Consider the following 26285-nt stretch of genomic DNA (forward strand, 5'->3'; position numbering starts at 1 on the left):
TACTGGGTGAGTACATAACTATTGTAGCTAATGACTACTAATATGTACAGATATTTATATACTAAACTGCAATAGTTTTTTCACACACCTATATAGAGCTCCACTGGGAGTTTTTGATGCTGCATCTGGTGGTCTGATTTTATTCTTGTTGTTAAGACAAGAGACAATGGAATACTCTTAAAAAAAAAAAGTCAAACTTTTTCAATGGAAAAAATTAAACATTTTGTTATAGAACACTTATTACAAATGTTACAGATCAGAAAAATTGTTACTTTTATTATATAATTTGTATAAACAATTTGCTCTAAATAATAGCTGGTGTTCCTCATGTATTACAATAGTAAATCATGCTCAAATGTACTAACTGATAAGCACCTTAATTATTTTACTTTACCACTGTCTTGAATTTAATATAATCATTATGCCTGTAACAGATAAGGAGTGCATTTGTTCCTTTAAGACAGGTAGCAATCTTTTTGTAAGCCTTAAAATGTTGGAGACTTCAGCCCAGAGTGCCTATTACAACTCCATTTTACTGTAAGAACTGATAGACTAGGCTGTTTACTGTTTAAACCAAATTACATAGTTCTAGCAGCAGCATTTGTTCTTTCTAGTTAGCTTCAGATTACAAAGTGGAAATGCACTCAGCTTGTCAATGAAAAGAAGAGCAATGACATCTATATTTTAGATAAGAACTTGGAGTGCTGTTGCTTTTCACTGGAGTAATTGGTGTTTAAATTTCCCTAGTAGACGAACTTCCCAAGTGTGACTTGTGTTCCTTGTCTGGGATGGAAAGGTTGGTTTGCTTATTTTAATAGCTAATAAATATTCTGAGTAAAATATGTTTGCTGTTGGTGGCTGTCCTGTATATTGTTTTTTGTCTTAGTGCAATATCTTTTTCACAGGCAAAGTAATGCAACCATTAGTCAAATCATTAAAAACAGATAAAACACAAGCTAGGGGAAAAAATAGAGGTGGATGCTTACGTAACCATTTAATGAAAAGAACAGTGTAAATACCAACTTGAATTACTTTTACTTCTCCAATAATAACTTATTTCCACACTTCAAAAAGGTAATTGTGACAGTAACACTCTTGTATACTGTTTGTAAGAGTTGCAATGGAAGGGAATGCTTTCGGTTAGATTTTTCTTTTTCAGTGTCTATTAAGATGTTGGTCTCCACTTGTGGAAGGAAGTGGGGCAGTTGGTGGCTGTGTGCTGTTAACAATTTAGAGGTTGTTGAATAATCTTGGGCTTCAATTCTGCTTGTATGGTAATGGTGCTTTCAGTGGACAAGCACCTTTTTGTGTTTAAGCTTTTTAGTTTCTATGAGTAAAATACCTTTGTATTTCCTATATTGTTTTTCCTATCATGATTAGTCAGTACAGAATAAATGATGCTTTATATTGCTCCCAAAAGATGAATGGCAAACTTGCAGGTGGCTTTTGGTGTATCTAGCATCCTGAATACAGCTCTAGCATTTGCTGAAAATACATTGTCAGCACAGCATAGACAGTTCTCTGCACATAGGGAAGAAGGTTGCTTTATCAGCACAAGACCGATTTCTACAGGTCAGAGTTGACTGAGTGTTATACCTTATATAATACCTTAATATATACATACTAATGACTGTGTGTGTGTGTATACCTTATACACCTTAATACCATTAATAAAGCATTTCTTAACAGATGAAATACTGTAATCTGTATCATATGTAAAATGTATCAGCATAACAAATCCAGCTCTCTAAATGTGAAACTGGGGACAAACCTGAAAAGAATAGCTTACAAATGGAGAGAGACAAAGATGACAGTTCTGGCTGTCAAATGTAATACTGAAACAGTCTTACATTAGGTATCTAAGAAACAAAATAAATATTTAACTGAATACAGATCTTCTTAAACCAAATAATAAAAGAAGACTGTTCCCAGCTTACGTGCATTTAATTACTTAGAATGGCAGGTTTCTGACTGAAAGTACTTGGAATGCTATGCAAGCAGTGTTGGCTTAGTTATAAAAGTATTTGGAGATAACTTTCAATTAAGTTCTGTTCTTCACAGAAATTACATTGCTTGCGTGAGATGGTTCTTTAAGAATTACTGATACACGAATCTAAAGCATCTTTTTATGTGGAAAAACTTACACTGAATAGTTCAGAGGAGATTGGTGAGAATTATCAGAGGTCTAGAAAATATAAAAGGCTAAAAGAATTCTAAAAAAAAAAAAAAAAAAAACAACCAAAAAAAACAAACAAACATAAAAAAGTTTTCAAACAAATGGAAGACTGCTGAATTGAAGTCACTGGTTATTGATGTCAGTGCTCAATGGGGCAGCAATGTATGAGCTAAAACTGAAGCTAAGGACATATATGGGAAACGCTTACAGTAATGAAACGTAAAATTGATAGTCCGGAAAAACTGTAGACCCTTCCATGCTGCTGGCAAAAATCTGTGAAACCTATAGGTATGAGTCACAGAGTGTGAGTTGGGGCTGACTGTGTAGAATGATGAATTGAGGAGCATCTTGAAATCTTTTTTTTTTTTTTAAATTCGTATTCTGTAATTAGATGTCCTTTCCTGCTGGTACTTACTCTGATTGTTTAGCACAAGTGAATAGCAATATAGATAATGTGGTATGTGATTGTAATGACTGAATGTCAATTATTTCAAATCTTATAAAGCCTTCAAACAGTTGTGTCCTGAATATCAATGTAGTTTCCAGCCTTCTGTTAATTGTAATTTTTTTTCATGAGATTTTCAACTTCCCCCCCGCAATTAGTGTACTGTTGTAAATGATACTGGCAGATCTGTGTGTCTCTGGGTAGACTATTACGTGGGTGCTTGTGCTGACATGCAATCTCCTCCTACTTACAGTGAAAGTACTCACAGATTTCTTTTGTCAAAGAGAAGAATCAGGCTGGTTCTCTTTTACAAATTCTTTTGGGTTGCCATAATGTAATTAGTGCCTTCTCCACTAAGCTGCTAAAATTTAGTGGGGTGGGATCACAACATGTCTTGTCTTTCTTCAGTTCTAATTTTTGGTTGTATGTAGGCACATCTGTGGAGTTTTGAAAGTTGGATTGTAAATTTGTGATCTGAAAGTTATCAGTAGCTTACTTTGGAGAGGTTAATATAATATTAAAAGTATCGCACGATTTATTGTAGAAGAACAGATCATATGCAGCATATCATGAAGAGCTACAAAAATGAATTTGTAGTACCCCTATCTGCAGATTCTGCTCTAGCCTATATTTAGGCTTCTTGTATAGGAAGTAATTTCAGTTTTCAAGCTGATTTGTATCAAAACTTTTTTTACACCTCTGTAGTAAATTACAGGAAGTGTATGGTATGAATATGGCATAAAGCAGACTGTGTAGCTATATATATTCCTAGTTCATAGAATCATAGAACTTCTTGGGTTGGAAGGGACCTTAAAGACCATCCAGTTCCAACTCCACTGCCATGGGCAGGCACACCTTCCCACTATATCTGGTTGGCCAAGGCCCCGTCTAGCCTGGCCTTGAACCCTGCCAGGGAAGGGGCATCCGCAGCTTCTCTGGGCAGCCTGTGCCAGTGTCTCATTACCCTCTGAGTGAAGAATTTCCTCCTAATCTCTGATCTATGTTGATTCCCCTTTTAGTTTAAACCACCACACCTTGTCCTGTCATTGTCTGTTCAAGCAAAAAGTTGCACTCTATCTTTTCTATAAAGTCTCCTCTAAGCATTGAAAGGCTGCAGTAAGGTCTCCCTGGAGCCTTCTCTTCTTCAGCCTGAACAGCCCTAGCTCTCAACACTTCTTCACAGGAGAGGTGTTCCAGGTCAACACTTCATAGATCAGAGGGCTTCTGATCAACTTAGTTTATGTATTTCGTATAAATTCATATAAAATTACTTTTTCAAAGATGTAAATTTACACAAGAAGCAGTTTTATATGGGAGGGAAAACCACAGAAGTGCAGCTATTGATCTTTCTGATTTACCACTAATTCATTACACGCAGTATTAAAAGTGGCTTTTTTATTCTGTATGATACAGGCTTGTCTGTTCTTGGAAAGTAAAACGTGTATCCATGTGCATATACATGTTGTATGTATCATATGGTGAAGGGTCTGTTCATTAGACTACTGGCATGCAACTATTTGTGTTTCTGAGCAATGTATGAGGACAACTTTTACTTACCAGTAGCAGTTTCCTTATGTTCTTTGAACAAGACCTTATCTAAGACGGTCCCTGTTGAGATTGTCTGAAGTATTCAACTGCAGCAAATGTGGTTGTTATTTAAACATCAAAATTAGACATGTCCTTCTCTATTGCACTTCTATTCAGCTCTCATTTGCAAATTACTGACTGAAGTGTTGCACTTCTACTGTTTGATACCTAATCAATATGCAAGCCCTCAACGTGACACCAATTCTCAAAAGTGGATGTTAACAAATAATGGATGGAGGGTGCCGGAATGGCCAGGAGTAAGAATGAAGGCAGAAGGAACCAGGTGTAACTTAAATCTAATGCTGTAGACCTACGTATCAAGACAATTTGTAGACTTCGCAAGGCAAACCTATTTTCAAGGAGGTTTTCTATCTTCTGTATGTGTTTCTGGTTTCCAAGTACAATATATCTGCCTTCTCAAAAAAAAAGAACTGTTTAAAAAAGAAGTAAAATGTTTCTAGTGAACATAGCTGCCACAGCTTGTTACATGAGACAGCGATGGAGACAGGTCTATGGAACAAGCTTGCTATCAAAATGTGGAACAAGCTGGAAGAAACCTGGAACTACTGTCTCTGGTGTTACTTGTTCACATAGGATCTGTTAAGCAAGCTTAACTTTAATATAACACAAACAAATATTTGACTGTAAGGAAGTAAATGGGATGCTATAAATACTTATCTCATGCAATTACCTCGTTTGTTTGTCTTTACCACATTTGAATGTTACTAGCCTGGTCTGTATAGCAGAGCACAGAAGATGTACACCAAAACCAGTAAAGCCTTGATCCAGTCAGTCTGTGTGAATTGATATTTTGAAGCGCAGATAAACTTTCTGTGGCCATGTTTCCCATTTTGCAAGGGAAGAACTAAAACAAGTTGGAGTGGGTAAGCACTATGTATACCAGTACAGAACTAAGTATTAAATCTAGATGTCCAGAAGATTTTCACTGGTATTAGGAACAGATTGCCCTGTTTAATGTGAACTCAGCCTGCTCATTTAATTAATGCAAGCTATGGTATAGAATCACAACGGAAAAGAAGGATAATGATAATTTCCACATGTCAGTAACATTTTAAACATAACTTCCTTGTATAAAATATTAAACAGTAAACTAAGATTAGGTCAGACTTGGTAAGGAAAGCAAGTGGTGCTGTATGCACTTCCATAATCAACTTCTGGAATTACAGTGAAGATTATTTTGAACAGTAAACCATAGATTCTTAGATGTTAGACTTCTATCCTTTGGGCATAATTTTAAAGGCTGGCACTTCTTTAACCATGTGTTTTAATGCAATGCTAGAGAAAACCCTAATGGAAGCAGCAATGGCAGCTGTGAACAGAGCAGTATTTGTATGAGAAATGTATGTTGCACCACTTCTTTTTAGCCTTATATAAGGCTAAAAATGTATTTGTGTGCTTCTTCTGACACTTATTGTCTGTGTTCTGGCTTCTCTGTAGACAAACCAATATGAAAGACTGGTAACTCTCTTCCATGTATATTTTTATTAAGCATGTAAAAAGCTTTGGGTGAAGGTTTTCAGGTGTTTTGTAGCAATCCAACTTCATAGCAGTTTTGCAACTATTCTGAATAAGAGATTGTTCTTCATCAAAGCCCTTGTTTTTAAATGCTGTTTTTTTTGTTTTTTAAATGACCTTTGCATAGAAATGTCAATGTTCTGCTTGTTGTCATTGATTTTGTTTTATATGGGAAAAGATCTGGTCACTTCCATTGTCATGTAATGGTTTGACGTCTTCTCTTGCTGACTGAAATGGTGTTCCTACTTGCGTCTGACTGGGTATGATTCAGTGTAGATGCTCTGGGATTTGCTTTTGAAAATGTAAGTTCTTATGTGAAGAAAATCTGCCAGTGGAAGAAATTCATAGGTTTGGAAGATCTTGTGTGGTATCTCAGAAGTCAGAACAAGCAAGTGGTTAGTGACAGGAAACCCACATCATTATTCTGACTGAGGATTATAAAAGCAGTGGAATAAACAAATACCTTCAACTTCTCAGGAACTCCTAATGTGTTCAGGAAAGCATTGTATTCTTGCATGCAATTTCAAGATAAGAATTGCTGTTACCTAATACACAGATGTTAAAATTTTGGGGGCTTTTTATTAACAGGATAATGTTGCATTCAGTCAGTGAATGTAAATGTTGTGCTTTATGTTCAGCTTTTGATTGATTTACTTTGTCAAGTATTTTATTTCTACTTGTGTGTGTGTTCTTCTAATGCTGAATTAAAGCCAAGCTCTTAAAACAAAAAACAACAGCAAAACACAACCTCCAGAAATCCCCAACCTTCCAAAGGAAAAGCCACAAGTCACTCAAAGCCCAACCTCCCATACAGGGCAAATACAGCTTAAGTCAATGAAAAGAAACAAAACTGAATAGAAAAAAAAATATGGAAAGGTGTCAGATGTTTCTTACTTTAGTCTCACAGAAACCTGAAAGCTAGATATTCTTTCAGAGAAGTATGGGGACAACAAACTGCATGTCCATGCATTAAAAAAAATCAAATTGTTGAAAAATTAAATGGCTTGGATTTAAACTATTTTTTATGTGAAAATATAGCTGCAATAAATTTACTCTGATAATACAGATTGCTTACTGCAAAACTTATACATTGATTTGTCCCTGTTTATTCTGGTCCTTAGCATTTTTGCTGCCAAGTTCCATTAATTGAACTGGACTGAGGAAATCATTAATGCTAAGAAGCCTGGGAACTAACTTTAAAATGATGTTTCAAATTTTATGAAGGACAACATCTTTTTTAAATTTTGATTTTTAAAGGAATTAACATTGCATATGTCAGGTTTTTGCAAGCAGTTAGGCTAAACTGTCAGAAAGTGAGATGACTTCACAGTATCACAAATAAACCATTTTTCCCTTATGCATACATTTTTATAGGTTATGTTCTAGGTTGCCTATCTAGTTTCTGTATCTATAGGCAAAAAGAAGTGGCTGTTAAGTTAGTTCTAAAACTAAGAAAGAGAAAGAGATAGGGCTTGTCCTCCCCACTCCTGTGGTCTTCTGTGCAAAATTATGACAGTGTCCTGTTAACTGGCTGACAAGCTTGAAGTAGATATGTGGTAACTCTTGTGAATTTGATGCACTTAGTTTAATTTACAGGCTGGACTGCAGGTTTGATTTCAAGCCCCAGTGTTTTATTCTGTGTTTAGTTATGTATCTTTGGTCTTCATTGCGGGGACAGGGAGGGGAGAAGAGGAGAGCAGATTGTTTTCCTTGGGAGGAGACAAATTCTTGCAAATCAAGCTTCTATTCTGAGGTTGAAGGAGGAAAAACTTCCTGTACTCTTCTGTACTTGAGTGCTATAGTAGCTGCTCTATTTTTGTAGCGGATTCACTTGCACTTGAAGCAGTGATGTTCAGTTTGAACTGGCAAGTTGAAGAAAACACTGTGCACCACATAAGGGTCATTACTAACAATATGCCCAATATGGGATCGGGGTGCATAGCTGAAACCATTCAGCTGAATAAGGGATGATAATGTTTCTTGGAGGCCTTCAGACTGAGGTGGGATTCTGACTAGGACAATTCACTTCTTGAAAAGGCAGAACTCAAGCCATCTCTGTGCTACAGGGTCTTTGCTGTTCCAAAACTGTTTTGACACCACCTCTGGTATTACTGCTCCAGCAGGAGGCATTGTTTTACTTTTTTTTTTTTTTTTTGGGGGGGGTTGTGTTCTACCAAGATAACTTATGTTGCTGAGGAGCTGGAATAGCATAAGGGCTCTTCGCCACCAGGAGATGCTCCAACCCCATCTCTGTGCTACTAGAGCAAAGTCTCTTCAGGGGAGATCCTATTTCAATGCTGGAATGTTTGCCATGCATGCTGTCAGCTGGCTGGCACAGAAACCCCTCCAGTTATCTCCTCTGCTATGCTGGTTGTACTATTCAACCATTTTGCACTATAGTTATGGCTAAGTTTTGGCAACCATGTTACTGCCACCCTGGCTTGATTTCTGCCAAAAGCTGAGCATGCTCTGAAGCCAAAAAGCAGTGGAAGGAGGTCAGCAGCTGGTCCCCCCCCCAAACCCCACACACCTGTGGGACTAAAGCTAGTCTGCTGCTGAGGCTGGCAGGGGGAGGATGGAGCAGTGCTGCCCTGTTTTTTCAGGCAAGGCTTTTTCAGAGAAGCAGGCCTGTTTTTCCATCATAAAGCAGGAGCTGTTGTTATGTTGTGTCATGTCATGCCAATGTGAGCGGGTTCCAATTTTAGTTTCATTCCCATCAAGAAACATTTTTTCCCTTCCCCCCCTAATGTAAGTCACTTACTGCTGCTTATCTCTACGTAAGACAATAGTGCTGCTCCCTGAACCTAAATAGTCTTCATCTAATGTACTAACAAAACTGATCTACCTCCAGATTTGGTAATTTGTGTTGCACTTTATGCTGCAGCTAAGGCCAGAGCCCTGTTACACCCTGTCTGTGCAGTAATCCTGTTGAGGCAAAAGGGCATCACCTCTTTTTTTTTTCCCCTTCCTGCCAAAATCTAAGGACCTTTCCTGCCAGTTTGTGTCAGATATAATGGAAATCTTTTGTCCTGCTTGAGACAGCAGGTGGGGCTGGGATGGGTTTGCTGTAGCTGGGTAGAAAAGCTTTAGAAGCACTATACTGTAGAATGAAAGGTCTGTAGAGCATATTTGCTAGTGAAGATACCCATCAAATGAACAGCAGTGTATTTACGGTGGGCTCTAAAACACCTAGGCTGTCTTCTAAAATTGTACTTTCTAGCATGTTTTCTACTTCATAGCTGCCTCAAGTTTTAGTTAAGCTATTTTTTTTACTGTAGTTATTGCTGATTTTGGAAAAATTCTCAACGTGTGCACTCAAGACACTTACAAGTAGTCTACTGCTATATCGATCTTCCTTTAATTGATTGTGTTCTGTTTTTTTTTTTTTTTTTTCAGAGTTTCTCATTAGGACATTCCCACATCAGCAGGCTCACCTGCTTTAGCAGAAGTCCTGGATCCCCACTGTGTCCCTCCCCTGCATCCCACACACCCCTGTCAAACATTTTTACCACTTGTCTTGTGAAAGGTCTAATCCAAATGGACAGTGCTCTGAGCAGTGTTTTGCTCTAATCACTCATTACTTCTTTAAGTCCAGTATTTTTGCATGTGTAAGGCCTTTTTGCCATTTTCTGCTTAAAGATAAATTTGGTTATGACAATTAGAAGAATTATCATGTGTCTTCCCTCACAGTTCAGTGAGTTGTCTGCAAAGCTTGCTGCTTGGACTGTATAAAAACCACAGTCGTACAGTGCAGCGTTTAAGGAAGTTGACAAGAGCACGTGAGAATAGGAGAGAGGAGTGCATGTGGACTGACATAGCCAGAAACTTAAGCTTTCTCTTTGTTTTGTTATTTTTAAAAGGCTATGGTCCTAGAAAGTAAGGAAATACTGAAGTCCTAGAGTTAAACACCATCTGCATGTAGCCATGTATGCATTGCCTTGTGTTCCATAGTAATCTCCTCAGTGTCCTTTTCCTCAGGAGCAACTGGCTGCTCATGGCTTGGATGGGTGTATGCTTTGCTGGGTAAAAAACTGGCTGGGTGGCCAGGCCCAAAGAGTTGTGGTGAACAGAGTTGAATCCCGTTGGAGGCCCATCACTAATGCCACCCCCCAGGGCTCAGTACTGTGATCAGTTCTCTTCAGTATCTTTATCGATGGTCTGGATGAGGGGACGGAGCGCACCCTCAGTAAGTTTGCAGATGACACCAAGTTGAGTGTGATCTGCTTGAGGGTAGGAAGGCTCTGCAGAGGGATCTGGGTAGGCTCGACCCCTAGGCCAAGGCCAGCTGTATGAGGTTCAACGAGGCTGAGTCCCTGGTCCTGCACTTGGGGCACAACAACCCCAAGCAGAGCTACGGGCTGGGGGAAGACTGGTGGGAAAGCTGCCCAGCAGAAAGGGACCTGGGGGGTATTGGTTGGTGGTTGGTTGAATGTGAGCCAGCAGTGTGCTCAGGTGGCCAAGAAGGCCAATGGCATCCTGACTTGTGTCAGAGAGAGCAGGACCAGGGATGAGATCGTCCCTTTGTACTTGGCTCTGGTGAGCCCTCACCTCAAATACTATCTTCAGTTCTGGGCCCCTCACTACAAGAAGGACATCGAGGTGCTGGAGTGTGTTCACCAGCTTCCTTGCCTTTCTTTGAAGGCTCTGGAGAACAAGTCTTGAGGCTGAGGGAATTGGGGTGGTTTAGCCTAGAGAAAAGGAGGCTCAGGGGCAACCTTATCACTCTCTACAACTACCTCAAAGAAGGCTGTAGCAGGGTGGGGGTTGCTTTCTCCTCTCAAGCACCAAGTGATAGGTCACGAGGAAATGGCATTAGGTTGTGCCAGGGGAGGTTTAGGGTGGATATGAGGAAAAATTTCTTCACTGAAAGGGTTGTGAGGCACTGGAACAGGCTGCCTGGGGAAGTGGCTGAGTCAGTGCCCCTGCTATTTGGAAGATGTGTAGTTTTGGTGTGTAGGGACGTAGTTTAGTGGTAGACTTAGCAGTGCGAGGTTAGTGGTTGGAATTAACCTTAGATGTCTTTTCCAACCTAAACAATTCTGTGATTCTTAAAAGTTACACAAGAACTATCCTGAAGAAAAAGCCATAAGCGTTTGGGTACATGTGTTACATAATCTTATTAGTTCATCAGGTTAAATCTTGAAATATGATAGTATGTGTGGTTGGTGATTCTTACTTGTTTGTGTTTAAATCCTATTATTTAGAAGGCTATTCTGTTCGCAGGAGGTGAAGTGTAATTTCAACCTTTAATTTTACTTATGGCCAATTCATGAATGTCACACTGTGTGTAGAAACATGTGGAACTGTGCATTTAACAGAAGGGATGCACTAAGTGCTTTCTGTCCCACGCCATGCCCACATGTGTAATAAACCCTGCGAAGTGTAGCTGGGAGCACTTTGGTTTTTAGTTTGAACCTTTCTGAGGGTGTTCAGGTTAGGTACTGCCTTTTCCTTTGTAAGCTGTAGTTTGGCAGGTGAATGGCTGGAGGAAGCATTCTCAGTCTGATGAAAGCATCTGATTTTCTCTTTTTCCCAAATGCTAGAAACTGCAAATTAGGCTTGTGGCAAGACTTCAAGAGTGTTTTTTTTTTTTTGTTTGTTTTTTTGTTTTTTGTTTTTTGTTTTTTTTTTAAAGGAAACAATGCTAGTATGAATAAAATGATTGCTTGAGTTTTTCATGACTCAGTCTTTTGTAATCAGGAAATATCTTTGTAGTATCTTACTACTTTTTTCTGAAAACATAAAACTTCTGGAAATATATTCCATGTAACATTTTGTATTATTAGAAAAAATACCATGAATGAAATGATTGTAAGGACAATTCTTTGCTTAATCACCAGATCTTTCACTGCGGAAAATTATATTCTAGCAACATATCTTTTATGATAAGGTCAGGCCTCCTAGATTTCTATATTCATTTACAAGGGAGATTTAGACTAACTTGAATATTTGGGGATTTTAATGCAGATTTGAATGCTAAAGATAGCACCCATCTTAAATCTGCAACTGAACTTGATAAGTATCTTAGGTGGCAATTTCAATGAGCTTGTACCAGATTTCTCAAGTTGTGGTATTAACTAGGTTTAACACCTAGTGTGATAGTATAGTTGGTCAGTAAAGGATTGACAGCTTAATGCAGTTGAGCAGTCCATTGTGAGCATCAAACTGCTGGAACTCTGACCTGAAACAGATTATCTACATTTAATAAATTTTAAAATATTTTTGTTTCCTTTTAAAAAGAGCTAGATACGGCAGTGAATTTGAGATTAAATAGTTTATTTTAAGGAATGTATAGCAGTGTGGTGTATTTGACACTTTAGTCAGATAACTGTGTTGAATGCATCCAAAAAGATCTTGGATGCTGAGCTGCTTTCAGAAAACTACCAGAAGTGTTCAGGCTACCAGTGATACTTATTCAGAATGAGTATCTGCAGATTTTGTCTGAGTGACAGCAATCATCTTCAGTGAAAACAAGGTGGGAATATTACTTAGTAGCGTTTTTGGGTCTCTAAGTCTGGTAAATAAAATAATACTTTCAATCATACATATTCCCAAATGTAGAAAGCGTTAAGGTACACTTCTTGGTACAATTTTCCATACTTTTTTTCCCTGAGTTTTCTGCTCTAAATGCAAGGCATCTTTCATAATAGCTTCTGTAAACTAAATATAGAACAATGTTTAAACTTTCTCCCAAATGAAAACAAAAAACTCGGTTATCCCTAGGGCTACTGATCCATATGGTTTAAAGTGAAAGTTTGGACAAAAGAGACAGCTTGTTTTTGTACTTGGAGTTTTGTGGAAGGCAGTTTGAGTATTTGAAGTGGTAAATGCAGCCTAAGAGGCCCTGGAAAATTGATAATTTAATAAGTTTAATAAGTGTTGGTAACTTTGTAGCTAGTAGTTAACACCATGCGAGAATGCAAACGGTTTAAGTTGTGGTGCTGCTAGACCCTGTTTATAAAGCTGGTGCATAGACTTTTTGTAATGATAAGCGTTATCTTTCAAATGCAGATGAACACTCTCTGTGCACTTCATGAAAATTAAGAGCTATTGAAGTCTGTCAGATACAAATTGGAAAATACACCGTGCATTTTATTAGTGCTTAAAATTGTTGCAGCACTAAAAGGGTGTTTAATACAAGCGAAGAATTTAATGTACGTCAGTTAATACACTGGCTTGTTGTTGTTTGGTTTTCTTATCAGTCTGTACAGTTAGACGCCTTTAAAATCTGCCTCTGAGCAGCTGGCAGCTGACGTGCTGGCGCTGGCACCACCCAGGTTCAACATGACATCACGGGGAGAAGTAGTGTGCGGAGTCCACCTCTGCCTTCAAGGAAGTTACTGTGGGAGCACCGCTCTGTAACGTGCAGCTCAGCTGCCGCACTTAGTCAATGCTGAGCGTACAGAAGGCAGGGAAACATGGAATTTCTGAAAAAAATTGTTCCCACTGTTGTTTCTGGAGATGTTGTGCTGGATGTTGGGAGTACAGTCCGTGAAAGCTCGCCACGGCTGCTGAAGATGAGACGTGTCAGTCTGCTTTCACTGGGACAAACAATTGATGAAGATGAGGAGATGCATGATTTACGTCCTCAGTACAGTATGTATCTGTGTCAGCAACCTGTTAAAAACTGATTACTGAACTTTCTTCGGGTCATGATTGCTTTGCTAAACTGATGAATTTCTTAATAAGACCTTCTAGCAGAGTCACTATGATAATGGTGTTTTTTAGGCTTAGAACTCTCTTGTAAATGACACGCTATCATGTTAGTGACTTATTTTAAAGCAATTTTACTGGATTTCTGATGTGCTCCTTATTTGTGCATGCCTGTGATTGGGGGCAGAAGAGCAAGGGCCATTGTGCTTGTATTAAAAGGTAGGGGAAAAAAATAAATGTAGTCTAAATACTGAAGTGTAATGTGCTGATAAAAAGAAGTAGAATGAGTTAATGTTACTTTTTCAAACAGTTCAGACAGGTGGCAATGGAAAACTTGTTTTTCTTAGTTTTGGCCTTTGGATAAATGGTAGGGTCTTGAGGCTTCATGGTCTTGGATGCTGTTGGCAATCAGATGCAGTTTTTACCCTTTGCTATCCGATGGCTCTTTTCATGAGTTAGCATGGTCTGAAATTTACCTTTATGCATCTGCATTGATGAGAGATGGTGACACCCATCTCATTGAGTGGCGAATGTGTAGCCTTAATTATGGAACTAATTTGGTGAGGAGTGAGAAAGAGGCTGCCTTAAAAGACTCTTCTTAGCTCTTCTTAGCCTTTCTGATTGTAATTTTTTCATTATTTTTATTCATCTGTGTCAGGTGCTTAACAATGGCATTTGGGGAGAGCAGGGACAATTTTATGTTAGGAATAATTTTTCTGACAAACTGGAACAAGCCATAATGGCGCCCACCATCGAAGATTGTGCAGAATAATGTCTGTTAAGGCTGTTATAGCCTTTGTTTGAAAACTAAGCAAAAACTTATGCTCTTTTAGCCTGGTTTGTGTCTTCATTTAACTTTGAATGCTATACAGTTGTGAAGTTTATAGTTGGATATCACTGAGGTACACGGCTCAAATATCTCCATAGGCATATCTTTACTAATTTTGTGTTTATGCTGTACTATGCTATCCTTTATAACTCATACTTTTAAGTAATGCTTTATTTCAAATGTTATAATTTCAGAGTTATAATTTAAGACAAATAGAATAGTCTTTGTTCAAGGTAAAAGAAAATGCTATAGGCTGAAGCTTGTAGTCAGAACAGATACCTTCATCTAACCTCGTTCAACATTTTATTGATAGCTGAGCAAATGAGGTAATAGACATAGAATGCACTTATCCTACTGTTAAAGATGAATTCTCGTTTCTCACTTGTTAAATATTTGTCAAATAGCGATTACTAGGAAGAATTTCCACAAGTCGGTAGTGCCTGACGGATATCACTTAATAGCGTGATGTCAACATGCATGAAATGCAGACTTAGTCTGTTCTGGGATCATGCTTTTACAATAGCAGATAGTAGCTGAATCCTCTTTAAATTATCTGCTTATTTCTATTTTTGTATCGTGGTAATGGAATGAACTGCTCTTCTGGTATAGAGCAAAAGAACTACTGTGTTTACCAGTTGGGTATACTGCAGGAGGCAGGTGTCAACAAAACAGGTAATAAAACAATAGAATGGCTTACAAAAAAAAAATTGTAAATACTTATTTGCTTACTGTCAGCAGATGTGGTGTTAATGCACCACAGAACTTAGTGTAGTGAAGCTGTTCTAAAGCTTGACACGTTTTTAAAGCTAAGGTTGTTTGTACTGTAGATATGTTTGAATTTGGAAGGTTTTTTATTCTTTATCCTGTTTGTTATTACTGGTGTTTAGGAAAGTTCTTGTATTAATAAGAATTTAGGTTAAATTTTGAGTCTGACAACCATTTAAAAAGTATTATGTAAGGTCCTTAAAGCAAAAAAACTGCTACTGTCAGCACCTGAAACATAAAAGCACTATTTTTGGTAATACCACTCAGCTGGGGTTCTTTGTATCAGATCTAAATATTTTGTGTGGAATTCAAGAGAAGTTTTTTCTTTTCAGGATATTTATCATATCATATTCTATTCAGCATATTTATCAATATTGTCTTCCAAAATGTGCACTGAGCTGCTTTGTACATTGTTTTATAGCAGAAAATAAGGCCTTAGAAATGTGTGCTGTAGGATATTGTGTATTTTAAAAGACATATCCATCAGAATACTTTCAAGTGCTTTTTAGAAATCTTTCACAGCTGTCTATTTAGATTTATTGGATTATTAGAACACTAGAAAAACACATCTGACTTGCTGAAGTACTTGCATATATGATTTTACACATGACAACGTGTAATAAATTTGTATGAAAGAATAGGCAGTAATTTTAAATTCACTGCAACTTTCTGATTACAGAAAAAATCTGATTTCACATTGTCCTTGTTGTTTGCAGTGTTAAAGGAGGCGAATACCATGACTGTTCAGTGTAAATGGGCAAATGGCAGCTGTACCTAAGCTAAACGTGTACTTCTGGCAGAGCTGTGCTTTGGCTGTGTTGTAGGGCAGGGCAGCTAATGCTGTGGAGCAGGTGCGATGGTGAGCCCTACAAGTCAAACCTGTAGCAGCCACCTACAGTTTTTTAAAAGAGCTTTTAAAATTTATCAGTGAGCAAGTGTTCTTACTGCTCACAGTGTCCACGTTATTTCTGTGTATGTAAGACCTATCTCCTTTTGCAAGCATGAATCCTGTTTCCCTTCAAATGTCTCTGCTAGGGAGTGGAACGTAAGCTGACAACGTGTTTGGTGGGAAAGAAATGAGTAAGAGAACTGTAGCTGCTTCAGGGGGCTGGCAGCAGGGGCTGGGTAGACACGACCTGCCTGTGAGCACTGTGTCCCTGGAACACCAGCAGCTCTGCAGAGCAGTGTCAGCTCCGTGGTGCTGCTCTGATCAGCCTTGTACAGCAGAGGATGACCGGGAGGCCCAGCATCTAGCTGCAATAAAAGTCAGTATGGGGATCCAGGTTCTGAATTACAGTTAGAGAAGGCTGGAGTGGGTAGTAGGCAGCTAAACACAAGTGCTGCTTTTTTTTCCCCCTCTCCTCCCTTCAACCTCTGCTTGCTTCTTGTTTACATTCAGAGCCTGTTCCATAATACCGCTTGGGATGTAGAATGCTATTTACATTAAAATCTCTAATCCTCTCTCCTGTTTTCTTATCACGCTAGATAGTATTGTTTTCTTTGAGTAATGCCGCAGGAAATTCTTCTATGTATATTTTCCATAAGTAATAAGAAACCTTTCTCAAGCGCCTCTGGAGCCTGTTCTTGCTGCCCTTTGCAGCAGAAGGTAGGGGAAGGGGATTTTGTTTTTTTTTTCTTGAGTGTAGCTTTACAAGCAGATCAGGCTGACACAGTAGATTGCTGCCAGTGAGAGGGGCCATCTCACTCCCAGCTGTGCAGCCCTTCCCTATCTCCTCTCCAACATGGCCTTTTGCTAAGCTGATTGATTTGACAAAGAAAACAGCCTGGCATTTGGGGGGTGTGATGGTATTGAGGCGAATTGTTGAGGTGAAGCAGCTCATCAGGGGCTTCTTTGGTGAGTAGCAGGGGCAGCACTGGATGTCCTGCCATCACTGCAAGTGACAGTCATCTTCTGGATATCCCTTCTGTTTTAAATGTATTGATATGTGGGAAATGAGCTCTTTAATATTTTAGATAAATGGAAACAAAGCATCTCTCCAGAGGTATCATCACTGCACTTAACATAATTTTTTTCTTATTGCTGCTTATAAGCCAATACAGACTGCTCCATAATTCTGACCACTCGGTAAATGTTTAAGTAATGCTTGCTTAAGACAAAGTCAACAATGAGCTGAAATGAAGTCCAGAATTATACAGCAAATCTTTAAAAGACCTGATTTTTATTGTATACTTGGCTGTACACCTAATGTACTTCCAGCCTAGTTTTCTGTTTCATCTGAATAATAAGCACAGATGAATTCACAGTGGATACATTCCTCACTACCTCCAGTGCATGCTTGTTTGTTCCTTACCGAACTCTTTACATCCTCTCAAAGGGCAATGTAGTAATTGTAACTTACTGCTGCTTTCAAATTGGGTGTCAGAACAACTCAAAAGTGTGCCTTGAAGGGCTGTTTCTTCATACCTAACAGGTACTCATGTAGCTTTCATGAGGAAGCAATGTATTAGTTTTCCTCTGAGATACAGTGAGCAGTGCTTACAATTTTTTTTATGCCATCACAGATTATCTCTGCATCATTTTCAGTGCGAAGGTATAGCCAGTAAGGCTTTGCTCTGATTTTATAATATAATATTGTTTTCCAGACTTGAAGCACTCAGAAGGTTTTCTGAGGCTTAATGATGTTAATAGAGGGTTTTATCTGGCAGCTGAATCAATGTGATGTCTCACTGCTGTAGAAATTGTGGAGATTATATCCTCCTACCTGTATAGCCATACTGTGTATTCACTTTTGTGGTCCTGGTGTAAGTTGGCCCTTGGTGAGACAGTTCAGCTTGTCAAACCAGGAGGGAACCACCCTTCCCTCCCAATACCAATTGATAGGAAGCAAGCCAAAATACTATGAGAATGAACCAGCAGCAATTTAGTAAGTGAATGTTAGTAATCATGGTCTTTGGGTTTTTTTCTTGTTTTTTTTTTTTTTTTTCTTTTGTCCTGTCCTGCAGATAACAAATATTCAAGTTGGCAGGGCAGAAGTAATTGAATTGAAGGGGTTTCTCTTTTTATTTTAAATATATTTACACTTCAGTATAGTGTCTTTGAAACATTATTGTGAAGAATTACTCTAAAGATAATACAGTTAAAAGGGGAGTTGTGTAAATGTGGCAAATGTAACTTTAGGCTGGGGAGGGAAAGATTTTTCACTCAGTTGGAATAGGGACAAAGTCAAGTTTTTTAACTTGAGGGAGATGAAGTGAAGGGTGATTGTATGGAGAGAATGAGGGAAAACTTAATACAGCAAGAAAAACGAGCAACTCTTCATAAGATCCTGCAATAACGTTATTAAAGGAAGCTGGGAAGTGCTGAATTCAAGACTTGGAGAAGAAAACTTGTGAAAAGAACGTATATGCTACTGTAAAACAGTTCTCTGATTTGTGGTAAAAAAAAAAAAAAGGAAATAAGTGTTTTTTTAAAAAAATCTGTCTAAACAGTCCACAAGTTTTGCAATCAGTGTGTGAAAAGGGTTTACCATGTTCCTTTTTGATTCATGTTGCAAATTTCTTATGTGTACCTCAGATTTGAAAACACTATAATACCCATGAAATCATTATCTAATTATATGTAATATCTACCTGCAGCCCAAATTAGAGTCTGTAAAAGTCTGGACAGTATACAAAATCTCAGTCATATCTTAAGAACCATTTTTCTTTAAGTATAAAACTATTGTCCTTTAAAACGCATTAAAATCAATCATGGTGCTAAAAAACCCAGACCTCCCCCCCAAACTCTTAAGTATATTTAAGGTCAGTGAAGTATATACCAGCAGGATAAAATCAGAAGTTGCATACAGAGATTTCATGCTAGTGACATCAGCAATTCAAATTTAAGATATGGACACAATAGCTTGAAGGTTTTTATTTAATAATTCTTTACTTTTGAGTTGAAAAGGGGAAAAAGTGATTAAAATGCAAACGTTTTAGTTAATAGATGATCTAACATGTTTCTTATCCCTTCTAAGGTGGCTTTTCTCGTTGTTCCTAATGAAAATGTGAATCATAAATGGAAGATGTTGGTATTGTGACATGACATCCTTCAGTAAATCATGATACTTTGGGTGGCTGTTGGCATTTTCTGTTGGCTGTACTTCTGTTAGCTGTTCTGTGCCTTGAGTTGTGGACTTCCACACTTTTCATTTCTTCTCTTTTAAGCTCTTAAATAACAGAATGGTTCTTACTCTAAGTGCTAAGTTTATATATGTTCCTTCTGAAAAGTATTATGTGGATCCAGGTGGAGAGAAAATAATTTCAAATATTTCATCTTAAGGACTACTTTGGAAAGGCTTTCCTTTTTCAGGAAATGGCATTCTCTGTGTGACAGCACGGGGTACTCTTTAGTTGCCCTTCAAGCGAGGAAATGTCACATCTGGCCTTTTTCAATGGGAATACATTTTCTCAGTTACTGTTACTGGAGAATAGTAACTGTTAATAGTTACTGTTACTGAAGTGTTACTGAAGAATATCTGTGATTTGGGAAGGGGTGTTCATGGTCTCACCCGTTTACCCAAAAGGCATCTTCTTGCCCTTCAGTCAAGTTACAAAAGGTTTCCTTTTGTAGAATCCCCTCCCAGGTAGAGGCTTCTGACCTGGCATGCTCTTGCTCTAAGGTTTTTGATGTTTGCATTTATTTATGAAGAAGCAGTCTGTTAAGAGAAATCCACAGGTACTACTGATTTGGAGAGATGGGGAAAGCTTTCAGAAAGCCCCATCGTTTTAGCAATGGTACTTTCTAAAGGTGTTCTAAAGTTCCTGTCTGCAGCAGGTTTTCTGTAAGATGCTCCAGCTGTTCGGGACTTGACATAACCTCACTTCACAAGCTGTGGGATACCCCTTATGTACAGGTACCACATAAATAATTTGCTTCAGCCCTTTAGTACCAGGTAGGTCTGTAGTGACATGCATCTATGTTGGACTATGGCAGCCTGGGAGACTTCTACTGCTTGTTGACAAGACCAGTATGGCAATCTGAGCTTTAGAAACCTTTGTGTTTGTTTTCTAATGTTAGGATGCTGTTGCAAGGTTGTATTAGATACTGACCCAAACCCCTGTCTCATGTCTTGTGGTACCTTTAAGATGCACTGGGGTGAGCCTTTTCTCAATTACTTTGAGGAGATGACTGGGTGAAGAAGAATATCTTTAATTTTAAACTATTTTGTGGCTTGAAAGCAGGAGAAACAGGAAAGTGGTGAATAAAGAAAAAAAGAAATAGCTCATAACTGTGTTAAAACCAATGTACTTCTCCAGCATGTTGTTTTCTGTCGAGTAGAGATAACTTAAAGATATTTTTTCTTTATTCTTTAGTTGAGATTTCCATAAGCTGCTGTTACATGGAAGGAGCAGTATAGAACTGAATAGTTAAATTTGCCCAGTAGATGATGAAATCGTACCGTGTGCATTTATAGGCAGATTGTGCTTTTGGAAAGCTAACCCATTAATGGTAATTGCTGAGAGGAATGATTAGTATGCTAGAGCTCTATCAAAAAATAACACGACTGACAGAGAGCAGCCAGTTCAAATGAATAAGCATATTCTCCACTTCACCTGAACATTTCAATTACCTAATTCCAGTTCTGTGTTTTTCTTTAACTAGTAGAGGTTGCAGTGGGGTGCCACTGCTCCTTTCCATTTGGTCTGCCGTGCCCGAGGCACTCAGTGAATGCAGAGCTGCCTGCAGGGTCTCAGGTCAAGCGATAAACATCAACTGTGCCGCATCGAAGCACTCCCAGCATTGGGCACAGGTGCCAGATGCATCTGCTTGTAGAGGCTAGGCTGTAGTCTACCAGCTGGGGCCCTTTAGAGGACTTTGTGCTGTGGCCTATTTGCAGAACTTCCAGACAACCAAGCCCTTGTTGTAAAGCGCGAGTGTTCGTTAGGTGTTTGGTATCCAAGTGTTGCTTTCAGCTGCACCTTTGGGTTTGCTGCTACTTTGCATTTTCTCCCTTCCTGATTTTTGTGTTTTTTCATTTTTCTTCAGTGAAACAGCATGCTTGCCAAGGTGCGAATAGCACCTCATATAAATGCTGTTAATTCTGACTTGTAAATCAGTGTATATGTATTAATTACCTTTTTTTCAATCTTAAGTGTTTCTATTTTGTACTCCTGCTTCATGTTGCTGCAGGAGTATTTGTGGTTTCACAGGGATGGGGAAGTTGTTAAAAAAATAAATAAAATAAAATAAAATAAATCAAATAAATCAGCATTCAAGGCACTTAATTGTTTAAAGCCTGCATTAAAAAATGCACTGTAATTGAGCAGTGCAGCCTGTGAAGAGCTATGCCATTTCAGTTCAACTAAGAAGAATGCCATATTACTGTTATCATTTATGATATTGGACAACCGAGCTCCGTGTTCCTGCCTTGTGTAATTAAAACATTGGAAATGATGATTTCAGGGAGTTAAAACATCAGGAGTGTGTGCAGACCCTGTCACTGCTCTGCCAGCTGTACAGCCCACAGGGCTACGGTGAAAGGGGCTGTGGTGGGCTTGTGCTGGTGAGCAGGCTTAGTGGGGATGCCCCAAGCTGTTCACGCTTGTAACTCCCTGCAGTTCCCCAAGCCCTGCAGACACCTCATACTTCCCCTGGGCTGGGAAGTGCTCTAATGGGCAAACAGGAATTGGCTGCGAGCTGCAGGGTTTCAGGAGCAAATGTCCAGCTCTGCTAATGGGGAGGGCAGGTAGGAGCTCCTTCAGCTGATGGGCAAGCATCACAGGACACTTTCAGCCCAAGCACTACGCCACTCATGCACCTTAACAGACTTGGGACTGTATCCCAATATGCTAATACACTTTATTTGTATTTATTTTAATTCTGGATGAGTCTTAAACGTACTTATTTTTCTCTTTTAAGCTGACACTGCTTTCTATAGGGCTAATGTCCCTGGTCCTCACATGATGCAAATGTGATGTTTCCTGTAAAAGTGGCACAGACATCTAGCAGCTTGGGAGGAGCAGCAAAAATAGAAACATAACTGATTCGTAACAGTTGTCCTCAGGCCTTGTAGGGTAACAGAGTTAAGCCTTTCCCTATTCTATCCATTTAAATGCCCAGCAACTAAGCAGGGATTTTCAAAGTAGACTTGAAACTGTTTCCAGGTTCCATTTAAAAGGTTGGTGAAAACTGGAATGCCAGCTCTCCGAAGGCAGGATGTTGGTATATTAATGCTGGAGCACAGTGAGGAGCACGTGATGCAGGATCCAGCAGATCTTAGGGCAGTTATTTCTGCTTGTCTGACACACAACCATACTAGCCAGACTATACCTTTAAAGTTTATCTGCAGTCAAGGAAGGTCAAAATTGAGCATTTGAGAGAGAGTAAACCACTGGGGTTCCATAAAATTTTAACTGTTCAGATAACCATGAAAATCAAGAAACTCGGGTTTGTTAAGCTCTCGAGCAGTAACAGCTATGGCTTTTTGTATTGCTTTGCCTGTCTTGTTTCCTCTTTGAGAGAGGTTGATTAAATAACATCTCAGAACTGCCTGCTGGGTTGTTTGAAGTGTTGCAGCTTTTTATTGCTGATTCGTTTCCTTGTAATCTTACGATGTGTGGTGATCTGGAAAGCTGGATTTTCGAGAAGGGCCAGACTGAAATCTGTTCAGTGTGACATGTGTTCAGCTCTTACAAGGTTGGTAAGTTCTATGTTAAACCACCTTGAAAGCTATCTTATTTTTCAGGATTTATTTTCGTCATTTTTTGAGGGGGGGAAGGGGGAGAAAGGAGGAAGGTAGGATTACCGTTAATAAAGATAGCAGCAGCTTACTGGAAAAGTTAAATATTAACAGTATCCTCTTTGATCTTACTCAAAGACTGCTCTACAAGAAAGCCGTGTATCTTCAGTGTCCTACCCTAGCTAGTTGGAAAACTTACTGTTTTAACTGACTTTAAATAGTAAATATTTGAAGTTTTGCCTGAATGCATTTTCCGTCAGTGTGTATCATCCTGAAGATGAATGAAGTAGTACTGGAAACCTCAAAGAAACCTCAATGCAACAATGGCCACATATATATTTTTTTAATGTAACTTAAAAGAACAACTTTAGCTGTTCTTTTAAAATTGAGTGTTTTTGCTGGGATGATTAATGCAAATTATTTAGTTGTAGAAAAGTAGACAAACCATTGTCTGCTATCCCGGTAGAAAACAGCAAGAGCTATAGCATAGAGGGGAAAGAAGGCAGAATGATAAGATTCCTGGAGAAATTAAATTTTAAAATGGACTTGGGAATAACACTTGAAAATAGGAAATGAAACTAAAAACTGTGATGTTCACTGTAAAACAAATGATATAAAATGTTACTGCTTTCTGTCATTGGAAAGCAAACTTTGTAAATAATGCTTTTTAAAGATGACTTCATCAGGAATATCTTCACTCACAAAAAGCCTTGTGAGGAAGGTGAGAACTCCACTACCTTTTCCGTCCATAGGGATGAGGCTCAAATAACACAGAACACTTTTTTTTTTTTTGGTGTTGCATCTTAATATTTGCCACAAGCCAGAGCTCTGGCAGTTACAGAAACAACAATTTTTAGACACAGTGCTTATTTTATGTACATTATTCAAAATAGTTGCTAGTGATACTTCTGGGTAGCTCCAAGAAAATGGTATAATGCTCTTTTAAAGAAAAGCTGCATACACCACCCTTGCATACACATTTGTAGTAACTGTATTGATCCTAGTAAGTATAGTAGTCCTTTTAGAAATGTTTTTATTAAAATTTCAAACTCTATTAAAAAAAAAAAAGCTTCTAATATCTCACTGTAGCACAGTTGTGCATGTTCTTTTATACTGGTTGGATCCTATTGCTACTTCTAACACTCAGAACAGCTCTTCCATGCTGTAAGAGTGACCAAGTTTCATTGATCTGAATATTAGGTATATAAGGTTTGCACTCCTGAAGTGCAGAACTGACTTCGCTTGTGTGATTCAGGTGTGCTGTGCATGAACAGTGCAACAAATGGATCCTCTCTAATAGATGTTATAATGCTACTTAGAACAGGTGGACTTATTCCCTGGAATCTTGTAATGGGTAGGGCTGTTTCCAGCCTGAAGTCAGTAGACTTGTGGTGCTGAAACTTCTCAACTAGTTTGCTTCTAGACATTGTCTTCCCTGAAAGGTTTTCATATCTGAACAAAAAGGAGTGGACTGGATGCTTGCAAACAGCTTGCATTGCTGATAGAGTACTTCTGCTTTAGCACAGTTACATTCTTCTCTTCTTCTTAAGAGCTTACTGGTATCAATGTGCTCATTCACAATTATGCCTCTCCTTGACTTGAGAAAATATCAAAAAAAAAAAGTTCATAGACTTTCTATTAGTCTGTTCACTTTGGTAGGGAATTTTACAACTGGTCCAGTATCAAAATGTAAGCAAACTTCAGAATCAGTATTTAACTACGTGTTTATTGGAATGATGTTGTGAATTGCTACTTTGTACAGAACTCCTAAGTCCAGTTAAGTAATGGCCTCATTTTGTTGAGGTTTTCTTTTTGGTTTGTTTTTCCTGCATAAAACAGCTTCAGTTCAAAACTTCTGCCTTATAGTTTAATTTAAGTGCTTTCTTTTTCCATCTTTTCTCTAGGTAATAAAATAGTGGGCCAAATATCTCATGAAAGACTTCCCATATATGTACTCCAAAGGGATACATATTTTTAGATGTTTTCAGTGGACATACTTGTTGCTCTCTATTTTAGACACAGTGTAATTTCCCAGCCAGAAGCCTGTTTCATTTTCCTCTCTGAAAATGAGGAACGTAAAAGGAATTGATGCTGAAAATGACATGTTCTTGTACAGTTTTGGAAATGCATGACGATGATATCTTGTAACTCTACACAGTGAGTTTTATTGGGCTCTGTGTAGTGAATTAGCCTTTTCTATGCTTGGCAAGCTTTTAGGGGCTTGTAATACATGTTTTACTTTTCCTGCTTCTTCTGTTCTTCTTCTGATTAAAAATAAAATAAAAGATGTATTTTAAAATTCGTTTTATTCTGAGATCTGCTTATTCTAGTGTATGATAGGTTACCTCATTAACTCAATTCACAGGCTAAACAGAAACAAAGTTCAAAATTGCTGTAGTTGTCATCTATAAATCTTTGATTATAAAAACATTGAAGTTGTGGTTGTGAGGACAAAGAAATATTAGAAGGTTTGTACACGGTTATACCTGTGACACTGATGCTTGTGGTAATGCTAAGATGCTGACAGGTCTGTTAACCCTCCCATTAAATGAACTTGTGGTATTTTTCTCTTCTTTGGGGTGTGTTTGTAGAGGATAATAGAAATATTTGCTGTGTGCCGTTCTTAAATCTTGTAAATTAATGTCCAATAAATCAAACTGTGTGCACATATATATGAAAGCAAACGTGTATTCATATGATATTAAGAGGATTTTTCAGTATATATGTTTCTAATATCAAGTATTCCTAGTGTTCAGTCTTGCCACCGAAACCTTTAGAAAAACTTACACTTTTTTGTACATGCAAGTCTGAATGTTCTTAAAATACTCCTAACATCTTAGAGATGTTAATGGGCTAATACTGAACGAACTGCAGTTAAAATGAGTGGCTAGTTTCCTTGAGGAAGACCTACCAAAATTAATCAATCAACAGTTGATATGAATAAATACTATTGCAGCAAAACCTCAGATGCTGTGGGGGAGGGCTATGTAACTTGCTTTGCTGAACACATTGTTATTAAAAATAAACCTAAAGTCTTAAAAAATATTTCCTAACATTCATTCACTTTAAAAACACTCCTGTATAGAAACACTGGCAGCTCTTCTGTTTGCTTACCAGGGCTTCGGGAGGTGGAACATTGAGATTAGTGTTTCTGTGCTCCTGGGGTTTCTGGGTGATTGTTTTTTAATAAGTTTCTGGTGCTAATAATTTAAAGAATAAAAGCTGGAGGGGGTGCAACTACAAAGAACCCAAAGTGTATTTTAAAAAGTCATTATTTTTGAGGTGCTGGGAGAGTTGGCTCATGATTTTGGAATGCGTGCTGTTAACAAGGCTTCCTTTGAAGAACTCTCTGTAGCCCAGTGTTAAAGGCAGTCGGAGACTAACCATAATTAATACAGTCTTTCAAATTAGTGGTGAAATTCATCAGCCAGTTCCAAAATCTGACCTTTATATCCTACTAATAACAAAACACAACCTCTTCTTTCTTATTTAGTGAAAGGGAAAAGAAGTGCTTGAAGTATTACTCTGACTGTATTCATAAAAGAAGCGATGAAAAATGAGTATGAGGTAATTAGAGAGAGGCACAATGTATGTAACATTACCTGGATCAGG

General features: G+C 38.3%; 1 protein-coding gene across 8 annotated transcripts in view; it reads left to right on the forward strand.

Annotated features, from left to right (window-relative positions):
- FRYL (FRY like transcription coactivator) overlaps positions 1 to 26285 on the forward strand; it is a 172055-nt gene that overhangs the window by 21122 nt on the left and 124648 nt on the right. For 4 of the 8 annotated variants that reach the window (XM_082759731.1, XM_082759733.1, XM_082759732.1 and 1 more), the window contains exon 1: positions 12761 to 13340. The exons of 2 other annotated variants lie outside the window; for them this stretch is intronic. In XM_082759731.1, the coding sequence (XP_082615857.1) occupies positions 13163 to 13340 (178 nt within the window). In that variant the 5' untranslated portion in view covers positions 12761 to 13162. Of the gene's footprint in view, positions 1 to 12755; positions 13341 to 26285 lie in introns of those variants that run through there. 2 more of the 8 variants (XM_082759738.1, XM_082759734.1) reach the window with 2 other exon arrangements.

This window comes from Aythya marila, assembly GCF_965140915.1.
Source record: "Aythya marila genome assembly, chromosome: 4".
Classification (NCBI taxonomy): Eukaryota; Metazoa; Chordata; class Aves; order Anseriformes; family Anatidae; genus Aythya; species Aythya marila.